The following is a 13,937-nucleotide window of genomic DNA, read 5'->3' as shown; positions in this document are numbered from 1 at the left end:
TTATTTATGCTACTGTAACATTATTGTTAATTTACTTGATTATAAATAAGCATAATATACGATTATGAAGTGTATTGAATTATTGTTAAATTATTTGTCCTCATTATGTTGTATTTATTTTTTTAACCACTAAATTTAGTTAGTTCTCGGCATGTCGTGCCATCAAACTACTTCTTACAAGTTAAAACTATTTCTCATTACTGTACCTACTAGAACAGTGGTGGCCAAACTTTTTTTTCCTCGGGCCATAAAAAACAACTTTTTTTTAATCGCGAGCCATAAAACAATTGAATTCTAAATTTTTTTTTACGTAAATGCAAAATATTACAGTTATACTAATAAGTGCTGTAATATAGAAGACTTTCGCGGGCCAGATATTAAATGATGGCGGGCCGCAGTTGGCCCGCGGGCCGTAGTTTGGCCACCACTGTACTAGAAAGTAAGATCTTTTCATATCATTCAATTATCATTAAGTACAAAAAAACTTAATCGGCACAAACGTTTTTCAACCATGCTTCATGTATTTTGTAACATTTTAAATAAGTATTAGGCAATGCTTTACACAGTTCTTAATTTTAGGGACCGGACCAGACTGAAAATTTTAACAAAGGACTGAATCGATTGCTAAACTTTTTTTTTCAGACCGGACCTAGCTGAAAATTTAAAATAGTTTGTTAGAGTTGACCGCCGGTCCTAACAAACAAATTTTGGTCTATAATAGTTTATTGACCAGACCTACTCCAATTTTTTTTTTCTACCAGACCGGATCGAAAATATAATTTGATAGAGCGGATAAAGGATTCGAACTAAAAAAAATGTTGAATTATACCACATAATTGATAATTGGTAAATATTTAAACTGCTCGTAGATAAATACAAAACTGATAATTTGTAGTACATTGAAAAGTAAATACTGCAGGGCCGGTGAGAAGATGAAAGAGCTAAAGCCCCGGGGCCCGTACCTCCGCAAATGCCCGTTAAAATTATTTTTAATCTCATTCGCCATAGCATAACATGTACATTTGAATATTTTTATCATACTAAACTATGTTCAAAAAGTATGTCTATCTTGGCCAAACAAGTGTAAGTAAATGTAGTCTGGAACTTAGGCCCGAGGCCTTCAAAAGTTCTCACCGGCCCTGACTACATTGTATATAAATATAAATTCTATCGGATGGCGAAGCCAGCCTTTCCATGTCGCCCGCATCTTAACGGGAATGATTGCAATCGTGGTTTTTGAAAATATATTCCGATTGCAATTATTAATAGGTAGGTACCACGAACAGCTCTGATATATAAATCTACAAAGTACATGAAACACCGATGCAGATGTAAAACATAGATTGCCGTGATAATAAACGTTTTATTAATTTTATAGTGTTATGGACATGTGGGTCCTTACGACTCTTACAACATGGGCGGGACCATATAAATCGTAATTAGTAAGATCGGGAAATGATTATGAATAATAAAGTATTCGCAATAATAGTAAGGAATTATTAATCTAATTAGAGGGTAATACGATGTTTCGGACATACATAAAAGTAGGTCCTTAAAATTACCAATAAACAATTGAAATCGGTGAACAATGTAGAAAAGAATAATCAAGACCCGAAGGTATCACGAACATGGCTACATTTTTAATAAAAACGCATATGAGAGATGTGCGAATAGTAATATTAACAAGGTCATTAAAGTGATAAATCTTATATTTATAATAATCGAAAACAACTTTCGCACAGCGCGGCACGATTGATTCCCAGACCTAAGTATATAAGGGGGTTGGGAATAGACCAATATTTAGATGTAATTTATACGAGTAGTCGCAAGCACCTCCACGCCAGATCATCTTTTAAATTAATTATTTGTACTTAGAAAAATTTTAAATAAGCAGTTTAACTATATTGACTATTTTTATTTGAAATATTTTCCTAAATCTTCAACATCTTTACGATTGGACGATAGCACGCAACAATAGTATTTATATATATATATTATGTATTTAATATTTAAAACTATTGTTTAATAGATTTTAAATCGGCCGTAACCACCGAACCGATCTGATAATATTTTAGAAATCGGACCGAACTGAAATGATTCTAATCGATCGAACCGAAATCTTTCATGAAAATATGGAGTCCGAACTAATCCTTTACTATTTTTATTCGATAACTCCGAACTTCCCAGAGCACTAGTAACAGGTAGATATTTTTACTATTAAATGTATGTAAATTTAACTGTATGTACGCGGAACATTTTTAATGATAATTTTGAATGAATCATCTAAAGTGAATTTAAAATGATCGGTGAAATCATTAAAAGTGATCGTCCACATCAATGGAATAATGAACGAAATTCAACCAAGTTCACATTAAGCGAGTAATTGTAATAATAAGAAATGATTACCTATGTACTTTAATTGGTTCTAATTTAAATTCTTGTGCAAAATAATAAAAATGTTAATCTACGATGAACCATGTTGCTTTTCAATTTGGATGATTCATCAATAATCATTATTGTCGTTGAGAGTGATTCGTGCAAACGCGCCTTAAGGTGGGTCATAGCCGATCGAATTTCAAAAGCGTTCGTAATCCAATGGATACTTCCTCTTCCATGCGAGCTACGTGGCCAACGGCCATTCATCAGCTCATCACAATAGACGGCATTGTAACGATAGTAAACCAGTTTCCTGACGGGTATGCTCCGCACAGTAGATCGCGTGTATGTGTTTGCACGATTTTCAACATTTCCGTTCGACCCATTGCTGGCATAGGTACGCGACTGCAAACGTTCGCCAGGTGAGTTGTTTTCGAGCGACGGGACGAACGCAGATTTCTCTATTCCAACAACGACCCGTCGGTGTTTCAGCTGATGTGAAATACGGTGTACGGGCAGTACGCAATCTACGGAGGCAACGACGAGTAAGACGACTTCGCGCGACGGCTACACCGAGTGAGTTGAGTTACGAATGATTCGTTTGCACACCCATAGTTGCGTAAAAATAAAATGAATGTATCATAACGCTTTCGGGTACTTACTTGCCGTTTTATCGTCACTCATCAGTTTGCACTGCATCTGTTCATTTAAGCTTTCGATCCATTTACACGCTAAGCACGTTAGACATATCTGCATGCACCTGGATCATTCGGATCACTGGAATCGTCTGGAAGGAGTGTAACAAAGTAGGTACACGATACTACTCGATAATAATATTGGTCGAAATAAACCTTTTTGAACTAATTCAATGACCGAATGGTGTTTTTGGTACATAATACAGGCATTAAAACCGTGGAATAGCTGTACATATAGAGAATCTTCCTTTATATAACCTATATATACATTGTGTATCGTCTTTTGTTACCTTTCATGTGATTTTTAAGATAGATTTTATCATGATCATAGGATCAATTGTTCTGTTACCTAACTGTTAATATTTATAGGTAGGGCAGAAGATTTATCCGACTCGGTAGCGTACTAACAACATTTTTGGAAAGAATTAATTTCTTATGAGAGGTATATATTTGATCAATACAGCTGTACATTATCTTATGGAGGTATTATTTTTTTTTTTATGTTTTGAGTACCTATTTTCAAGAAAGTATTGTAGATAGGGACAGTGTGATTATTACGACTGTCTACTAATTATTATTTTAATCTGTAATCGTTATCGTATTACCACTGCTTGTGTTAGTAAGTATTTCTAATACTGAATGTTTACACTCGTGCGCTTTTTCGTTCGTTTAATGCATAATAGCGCACCACGAGCTGAACGGCTACATTATCATGACTCACGCTACAACGCAAGGTTTTTCCGCGCTCAGGAAGGAATCCATACAACACACCGTGCTTTTTATATTACCTTTCACTCCGGTAGCTAAATATCATATGGTTATTATTAATAACTTATTAGCAACTTAATTTTTGCTAGAACAGCCTCTCTAAAACGAATATTTTGTCTTAACATTCCTGGTTAAATTATATTTAATATTGAATAAAAATTTACTCTGGACATTCGTGTAAAATTTTTAAATAAAATATCTCATATTTATCTCGTAATTGCAAATCATTTATAATTCCAAAATGTCGAGTTTTTAAATAATTGTTGGCCTGCCAAGAACGCTTCTTCCTACGTTTTTTATTTGCACTCGCAATAGTTAAATAGGTCGCCACTAACACCGAGAAGTACATGTGAATCCAACAAGTTTTTTGTTAACAACCTGGAAGATGACTGATTTGTGACGTCGCTAGTGAGAACAGAAAAAAAAACTATGTATAAAAGTGGAATTTTGAATATTGAAACGCAAGTTGAATTGAAAATTGAAGTGGAAAATGCATGAGTGTAAACATACCTATAACACCTATCAAACTAAATGACGAACGAAACTAGTAGGTACGTGTTATTTCATTTTTTTTTTTTAATAAATATATTAAAAATAACGGATAAAAATGAATAATCTATTAAATTTAACAAAATATCTTATTTGGTTCAAGACCACCAAATTGTTTGTTTAAAAATTTAACCATCCCCAAAAAAAAAAAAAAATCAGATCTAAGTACACCCAGTTTCGGACTGGTTCGAAAAAACCCAGTCCGCGATTTGAAAAAAAGAGCCCCCAACAGAAGCCCTCCAAAAAAAAAAAAAATAAAAGATCGCTACGCTCGCAATACAATTGCTATCTTCCATATTTATCATATATTATATATTATATATCATAAATTTATCATATAGTCATATGGTCACAATACTTAAATACGTACCTAACTAAAATTCAAACATTCGAGATATATTTACTGGTTTTACACAATTTTCAATAGTTATTTTCAAATGCTAAGACATTTTCTGCAAATTCCTTATAGTTCCCAGAACCATAGGACTGTTTTTATCATCTGACAGGGCAAATCCCTCCTTCCAGGAATCCAACCCCCAAAATACTACTCTGGCTACACCGCCGTGACATCAAACATTATAAAAAAAAACACCGTTTCAAATTGTGTCATGTAATTCATATTTATTTTAATTAATATTAATATTAAAGATATAAAAGGTAAAACAAATTAAACAATATAAATGAATAACATCTCAAATCAATAACCTTGATAGTTCTGACGAACTTTTAGCAATAGTATTTACAACAATTTCCTTATCAACAACATAGTCTCTTTCAATATTAATCATTAACAGAGCTTCCATTATATCTTGAGAAATCAATGATCATAATTTAGTTTTAATGTTTTTAAGTTTGGAAAATGTCCGTTCACATGTAACTTGTGTACATGGTAACGTCAAAACAAATTTATATGCCAAGTATATATTATTAAAAGAGCCCGATTGTTGAACAATTTCGTACAAAATATTAAAAGCACATCTTAAACAATTGTTACATGTATTGCATTCCAAACTGTGATCAATATTTAGTTCTGGTTCTGAGTCGGATTTATTGTTAAAAGATAGTTCATTTTTTGAAAATGTATCATTAAATTTTTAGTTATTGAATCAAATTGTATTGTAAATACAATTTTGTTTTATACAATAATTGTTCAGAAATTAAAATGTGTACACTTATTTTTGTTAATTCAGCAAGTTTTACTAGTGAGTTTTCAGGTAAACCACTTTAAATATTTTTAAAATTTTTAGGGTCTAAGCAAATACAATCTTTAAGTAATTCTGAATTATTAACAAATCTTTTTTCCATACTATTTATCATAATATCAAGTATAAAGTTGTATGTTTCCACTTTAAATTTTTTTTCTGCGGAAAGGTCAGGCCTTTCATCGGATGTTAATTCACCAGGCATTTTTTTTATTTTTGGCACTCTATTAACACATTTATTTTTACTAAACTTATCTTTTATTCTAAAATCTATACTATTTAATTCCGATTCCTCATTCATTCTTGTTATAAAATTTTGAACATTAGAAATAAGTTTATTAAATGTTTCATCACCATTGTTTTTTTTTTTTCAATTTGTTTTACTAAACTTGTTGTCATATTAAAAGCTATCAGATAATTTAATGAGCGTGATTGTGAGAATTTTGAAACAGGAGAACTTATAGTAAAAATGTCAAGATAAATAGCAGCAGTTTTAATTATTTCAAATTTTGACCAATTTTGTAAAAGAGTATGTTCCATGTATTTAGTTTTTGCATTAAATGTTGAATCACTAAAAATTATTTCTAATAAAAAATATATAAATAACAAGAATCGAGAATCTTTTACATTAGGCTCGTTGAACTGAATTATAGAAGATAATGCCTTGTCCTTACTCCACCACCTGGTCGTTCCAATCTAGTTCAATTTTCTGAGTTTATTGTGACTTTTATGAGTTTATTTTGTTAAATCTGACCATACTTTCATTCTTTTATGTGAATCTAAAAGAAAAGTAGCAGATTGTTGAACTAACCCAAAGAGAAATTCAGCATTTTTGCAACATTCAGATGAATCTACCATCACTAAATTTAATACATGACCTAGACAATGGGTATATATACACGAAGGATTTGCATTTTTCTTTAAATGTGATTGTAAGCCATTATAAACACCTTTCGTATTAGCTGCCTCATCAAAAGAGCAACGTACAATATTATTCATATCTAAATTTATTTCAGCAAATTCTTTTGTAATTAAATTGTACAAACCAATTCCACTAGAATCATAAGCCACAACTAATTTTAAAAGTTTTTCATAAACATTTTTTTTTAAAACATACCTAATACAAATAGCAAGCTGATTTAATACTGCAACATCTTGTGTCGAGTCTACTAAAATACTAAAACTTTGGGCTTCTTTTAATTAATTTACTATTTTCTCTTGTAATAATTTACCAATAACTAAAACAAGTTTATTTATAAATGTTTTTGATAGAAAAGTTACTAAAGCTCCTCTACCACGGGCCTGGGGAAGATTATTATTATTTTTTTTATCTCTAGCTTTACGTTTTTTACTTAACTCAATACAATTTTTAACATGCATATTCAATACAACATCATAATCTTTAATTAGCAATACTAGTTCCAAAAAATTACCATGATTAATAGTCCTGTTCTCTAAATTATAAGCTGCTTCGTCTTTACCTATAAAAGCTAATCCTTGTCTACCAATAAACATTATTATATCAATGAGCCTTTTAATGACTAAACTATTAAATTCTACTTCTTTATAATGAATTTCACTTAAATTTATATTAATACAATTCTCTATATTTTTGTTTAAGTTGGCTTTCAGTAAAGTAGAAACTGCTTCACCATGTGTTTTTGATTTTTCATATTTTTTAACAGTACCATATACATTTTTTGAATTTAAAACTTCTAATCCAGTTACTAAATTGCTAATGTTTTCACGTAGTGGGCAAAATGTCATACAAGTAGTACAAAATATTTTTTTATTATAAGAACAATAAGATAACCATTTACGCTGAACTTTTAGAAAATCACTTTAAGTCTGATAATACATTTTTTGAGGACGAAATGGAAGTTTATCATTAAAACAAAAGGTTGAATGGGATGACTTTTTAAAAAAGCTAATTTGATTTCTACTGATTCATTATTGGCGGGTCTAATAAAAAATGCTAAGCTACTTGAAGTAAATGTAGATTCAGCTGATATTGAATAACTTTCAGTTTCACCTAATAATTGAAAATAAATAAATCTATTTAGATTGTTAGATTTAATATTCAAATTTTATAGGCACAAAAAATAATGTTTAAGATATGAATTAGGTACTTGTAGAAATTATAGAATCAGCCAACTTATAATTTGGATCTACAGCAAATGTTAATTTAGTAGGAATGCATTCAGTTTCACATAATTATTAAAATCACACAAGTTTAAATTTTATATTCTTAGAATACTTTATAGATTCAAAAATTAAAAAATATATTAATTACTTGAGGTAATAGTAGACATAGCTAATTTTGACACTGGGTTCATATTATCAAACGATAGCGATTCAGTAGAAACCATACTTTCAATTGCATCTTATAATTGAAAACACACATAAATAGTTAGATTTAATATTTATATAACACTAAATAAGTTCAAAAAATAAATTTTAAAATTCAAATTTCTTGTAATATTATGGTTTATGGATACTGGATAGTGACTATTTAAATTAATTACAAACTATTTATGTATAAAGAGTAGTGACTAGAATAATTAATAATATAATATGCGTTATTGTCTTATATTTTAACAACCTATATAACAAAATAAAATATTCTTACCTTTCACAGGTTTCAGTGGTTTCACACTTGTAGAAAAACTAATTTTTTTTTGACTTTTGTCATTTGCACATTTAAACAATTTTTGGTTTTCTATCTCTTTTCTATTTTTGAAACCAACTTTATATTTCCTTTTATACATCACGATTCACGAATCACGGACTCACAGTTAAAATAATTACGGTTAATAGTTAACAGACAGCACTACAACAGAATAACTAACAACTTACAAGATGTCAATTTGAAATGAACCATTCAACCGACAATGTTGTATTAAAATCTTTAAATTTAGCTTTCAGGCCATGATAAAAAACAACCATATTCTAAACAAAATAAATGAACAATACAACGTTGTTGAACTATAAATTATTATTCTTGTAATTTGTATCATTTAATTATAATATTAATAATTATTTATCATTGATAATAATTCTGAATTTAGAACAGTTTTATTATAAGAACATATTATTGACTTTACAAGCTATTTATAACCTTGCGGGCTGCTGCCTCATGTGCATGAATACAATACTTACCCAAAATATAATAATTTAGTTACAATCAGTATTCAGCGGTAATGCGAATACCAAGTTGTACGCATATGCCCGTATAATATAATATTATTTAATAGTCACAAGAATTGAACAATTTTACACTATTTATAATCTATGAATACATATTTGTATAAAAACAGCTCCCTATTAAATTCGTAGAATGATAATAACAATGTCATTATTTTAATAATTATTGAGAATTTTCCAAGGTTGTAATCAATAATACGTTTCCTGATTTGAAAGAAAAATTATTTATTTCGTATTTCTATTTACTCTAAATTAATAATAATAATAAAAATAGGTACAAAATCAGGGGCCCCCAATTACCATAATTAAGCCGGGGCTCCGTCCGCAATCGCGGACTAGCAGTCCAGGCCAGTCCGACTCTGAGTACGCCACTGAATTGACTGTTTATCTTTCGGCATTTTAACGTTAAAACAGTATACATAGACGAAACGTTGATGCGAAGCATGATTAGAAACACTTATGCAGACGGTAGAACTAAGACTAATTTACCAAAATATTAAATTATTAACGAACAACTTATGTCGTATTTTTAATTAGGAGCGATTTTTAAAACACTGGGCAACAATATTTTGTTTTATGTGCTCTAGTGTTATATTGATTTTTTGATAATATCGGTCTATTAAAATATTTTTATACATACCAAAAGTACGTTCGACATCTATTAAACTCACATGAGTATGCTACAAACCATCACAGTCGTTGAAAAATTATCTAAAATTTGTACTTCACTATTTTCATTCAGAACTTTTGCTAAGTTTTTCAAAATTCAATATTATAATCGAACGTATAGGTAAATTTTTACATTTACGCTACTATGTAGTGATCGTTGTGCAGGTACCACATTAATTATTTAACGACGTAGCACGTTCGATGTTATCTTGAGACGTAATGGTGAGAGAAACAGGTAATTAGGATAATTAAACACTTGTATTTTAACACTTATAAAATTGACTGTTTTTATTAATTTGCCACAAGAATAATAGCAAACAGTTAGAAACTAAAATAAAGAACAGTTTATTCTGGGTCAAGAATTATGTATTTGCGGCGATGTGGCTGTAATAATGTCCACGACGAGTAATAATTTATTTAAAAGGAAAAATGACCAGTCTAACACTGTCTATTAGAACTACCTATCTACTTCTGATTAATGCCAAATACTCTACCTGTATTTATATGAGTTCAAATGACATAAAAGTAGTGTAATCCTAATATTACTTCCTTTTACTGTCGATTTAGCAATAAGAGGGGAAAAACTACTTGTTTTCACCTTTGCCCTGAATATATTACGCGTAACATCTTTTTTAATACTTATACTATTTTATATCACATTATTTATATACCATTTATATGATTTTACATAACATTGTATAAGCATCATATAATATTCATATAATCATTTATACAACATATTTATAAATAGGTACTTATACTAATTTGTATCACATTATTAGATTATGGTGATTTTTACTGATATTTACTACAACTACAACATAAAATATCGAAAATTTATAAAATGAATCGATATATTCATTAATATTCTTTTATCTTGAAATATTTTCAAGTACCAAAAAAAAAAAAAAAAAATATGGTCATTAATTTAATCACGTTTCGTGATTTGTAAAAATTTCGACCCTTCCCTTTGAACTTTATAGAATCAAAAAAAATATGCAAAAGAATATAATTTCGGCTTCTAATCATAACATTAATACCATTTATAATAGTATATAATTATATATTATTATATGTATTATATATTATATTATGTTCATTATCTAATCAATGCTAGTACTAAAAATTTGTTTTTATTTACTCACCAACATAAAATGTTCTCAGGACTAATTTAAAAAGTCGCAATAGCTCACTCACAATTTAAGTTCATTACATTAGTTGAATTTTTTAAAAATTTCTCTTGGTCAGTTAAAAAAATATTATTATGGTCCCCACTTATAGTTTAAATTCATTACTATGGAGCATTTCGTAAAGAAAAAAATTTACCCTAATTTTTTTTCTTTTTTTATATATACCAATATGAGAACACATTTAATTTTATACTTTGAACAAAACATTTCATTAATAATGGTTATGGAAAAATTTAAACTAACGAATCACTGCTGAATTAAACCTTATTAAAAATTCTATATAAATATATATATATATATATATGACTCTCAATTATATCATACTCTGCCACTCCACTTTAATAACATATGATTTAAAAAATAAAGCCCAAATAATTATCACGACAAAAATACTAAATAGTAAATTTCAGATGAAAAATTTTTTGTAATCATGATTTTAATAGCATTAAAATAATTATCATACATTTTCTAAATATTACATTTTATTTTAGTTAACCACACTATTCACACATTCGTAAAAAAATAATTAATTTATAAATAACAGTTGAATCCTAAAAGAAAAAATAGTCAAATAATATAACAATATTAATCAAATTACACAGTTGATGAAAAATGTATTTTTATAACTCAGAATTTATTCACGTGAGTCCTAACTCTGGAAGTACAGCAGCAGTACAGCTGGATATCGAAGTAGGGAAAAAATTTCAACCACATAGCTATATCAGAACACGTCTTACTGATATGTCTGACAAAAGTACTGTGAATCTACAAGAAACTGATCGAGCATTTATCGATTACTTGGATCAAAACATGCTGGGCTCAAAAGTATTTGTAAATATTTTTTTTAATTTTTTTTTATTTGCTAACCCTTTATATTTTAGGTCACTGCCAATATTTCACCGACACAATTAATTAATGAAAGCCATTGTGGAGTTATGATAGATACTTCGGAGATACTGAATAAAATCACTCAACAGTGTGATGTAATGTATTCAGACCAATCAATCAATAACAATGATTTTTTTGTAAAAAATCGTAATGATACAAACAATTTTGAAGACGAAATGGAGCTCGAAAAATTAAATATATCATTAAAAACAACTTTTTCAGAACAATTTGTTTTTGATAAGGTAGGTAATCAATTATCTATACAGTCTAAGTGTCAATAGATGGTTTTATGGTTTTACTATGTAGAATAATGAAAATGAGTGAATAAATAAAATTGTATAATATATTTTTAGGTATTGATACTCAAATGTATACTTATAACTTGCAAGTACGTAATTTAAATTAAAGTTTTTAAATATTTTACTAAAATAAATTTTTAGCAATCATCTTACTCTCTTTTTATCCTCTTACTAAAAATTATTACTTATTTTTTTCACACTGTATAAATATCCTTTTTTACCGATTCTTCAATATTGTTATAGGTACTGAATTGTATACACTAAAATATCATAGTTTTAAAATAGGTATAGGAAAGTTTAAGTTGGACATTAGATGCTAATTTTTTTTTTCATTTTTTTGAGTTAATCAATAAATACCTTTCCACTTAACACTAACTACATATTAATGTTTTAGTATGTGAAATTTTTAATATAATCTTTGATTGCCTTTTTCATCTTATCAGTAATTACTTTAATTAGGTACCTATTAATTTTTTTCTACATTACTCTGATTTATAATAAAATAATTTTAAATTATTTGAATGATTGTTTTTTTCAGCTGGTTATTCCTATAAATATAAATATATATTTATAATTTAAAATATTACAATGTTAACATTAAATGAGAATGTTGAGAATAAATTTAAACAGTCTAAAATAATTTATAAAATATATTTTACTTTTTAGAAATGCAATAACATTAAGAAACAAATAAACAACATTTATAATAAAGATATGATACCAAGTAAATCAGTAATTGAAAAAAATTATACCCAAAGATTTACAACTAATCAATCAATAGAAAAAATTAAAATTTTCGATTCAATGATGATTCATAGCAGAGCCCTAGAATTAAAAAACCATGACCTCAAATCTGAAACTGAAAATTGGCGAAACCTCTGTGAGACATGCAACACTATAGAGAATTCACATATTCCTGTATGCGTTTGGTCTCAAGATGATAATAATATTTATTTAAACTTGAATATTATTAAAATAGATAATTTCAGAGTCAATTGTACAATGCAAAGTATAATGTTCAAGTAAGGGTTGATTTTTCTTTAAAATAAAATAAGCTTACATACATTAAATTAATTTTTTCAGTGCTCAATACAAAGATGTATCGTATACTTTTTGTGCTATGCTATATGGTTTTATTAGACCTAAAATAACACATTCAATAAGTGTAGAAGGAGTCTGTATTAAAGCCAGGAAATTGTATAGAGGAAGTATGTTTCTTATGATAAATTATAAGTATTGTATTTATTTCTATAATTGGCATTTAACTAAATTGTTTACATTTTAATTTAATTCATAGGTAATAAAATTATTTTGTTTAAAGTCAAATTCAGCATTGAAATTTACCAACCGAAGATATTATTTATTTTAATCATATACTTTAACAAAATTTACTAAACATATTCTAGAAAAATCAACAATTAACCTATAATGTATGTTTCAAACTTTATAATTTTGTTATAATAATGGATACATCAACAAATACTTTTCATTTTTCAATAGGAAAGTTCTAAGTTGATTGCAAAAATTCTGATAATTATATAAAAAAATATTTCAAAAATGATGATCTATCTATATAGATTAAAATTAATTAAGTAGATATGAATAAATAATAAAAATTATTTAATTTGCCATATTAGCTTACTTGTATAAATACTTATTAATTATTATATTTTTACTCTAGTAATTAATTAGTTTTTTGTCAATTCTAAGTTTGTCTTTTATCAAATATAATCACAACAAATTCTTTCTCAAATTTTCTCTGTCCTTCACTATGTTCTGTAGCTATTATTATGTTAAATGAATTAATATAATATATTATATATATACTATCATAATAATATTTATTAATTATAATAATTTTTACATTATTAATTAGTAATATTGTATTTATTTTTTGATTTAGTTTAATTGTACTATATTTTAAATTTAATTTGTTTGTATAATATCTTATATACTTCACTGTGTTAAATATAATAGTCATATTTAAGATATCACTGAACTATAATTTTTTAATAAACTATGTATTTTATTATTAAATTTATATAAATATCTTATTATGGCATATTACAAAATAGTCAAATATCTTTACTCTATTCG

General features: G+C 27.7%; 2 protein-coding genes across 2 annotated transcripts; one reads left to right on the top strand and one right to left on the bottom strand.

The window, feature by feature from the left end:
• Positions 1–6,325: 6,325 nt before the first annotated feature.
• On the bottom strand, positions 6,326–8,358 carry LOC112691720. Its single transcript, XM_025566094.1, has 4 exons — positions 8,220–8,358; positions 7,884–7,973; positions 6,886–7,152; positions 6,326–6,663 (listed from the first exon to the last, which is right to left on the bottom strand). The coding sequence occupies exons 1-4, from the start codon at positions 8,356–8,358 to the stop codon at positions 6,326–6,328; spliced, it is 834 nt and encodes a 277-aa protein (XP_025421879.1).
• Positions 8,359–12,520: 4,162 nt separating this feature from the next.
• LOC112691766 lies at positions 12,521–13,250 on the top strand. Its single transcript, XM_025566157.1, has 3 exons — positions 12,521–12,862; positions 12,924–13,048; positions 13,138–13,250. Exons 1-3 carry the CDS (start codon positions 12,555–12,557, stop codon positions 13,233–13,235), a joined length of 531 nt encoding a protein of 176 aa, XP_025421942.1. The 5' UTR covers positions 12,521–12,554; the 3' UTR covers positions 13,236–13,250.
• The last annotated feature ends 687 nt before the right edge of the window (positions 13,251–13,937 follow it).

The sequence above is a fragment of the Sipha flava genome, unplaced genomic scaffold, assembly GCF_003268045.1.
Source record: "Sipha flava isolate LNK unplaced genomic scaffold, YSA_version1 66_pilon_pilon, whole genome shotgun sequence".
Lineage (NCBI taxonomy): Eukaryota > Metazoa > Arthropoda > Insecta > Hemiptera > Aphididae > Sipha > Sipha flava.
The sequence above is the reverse complement of the archived record's forward strand: the minus strand, read 5'-3'. Positions and strand labels throughout refer to the sequence as shown.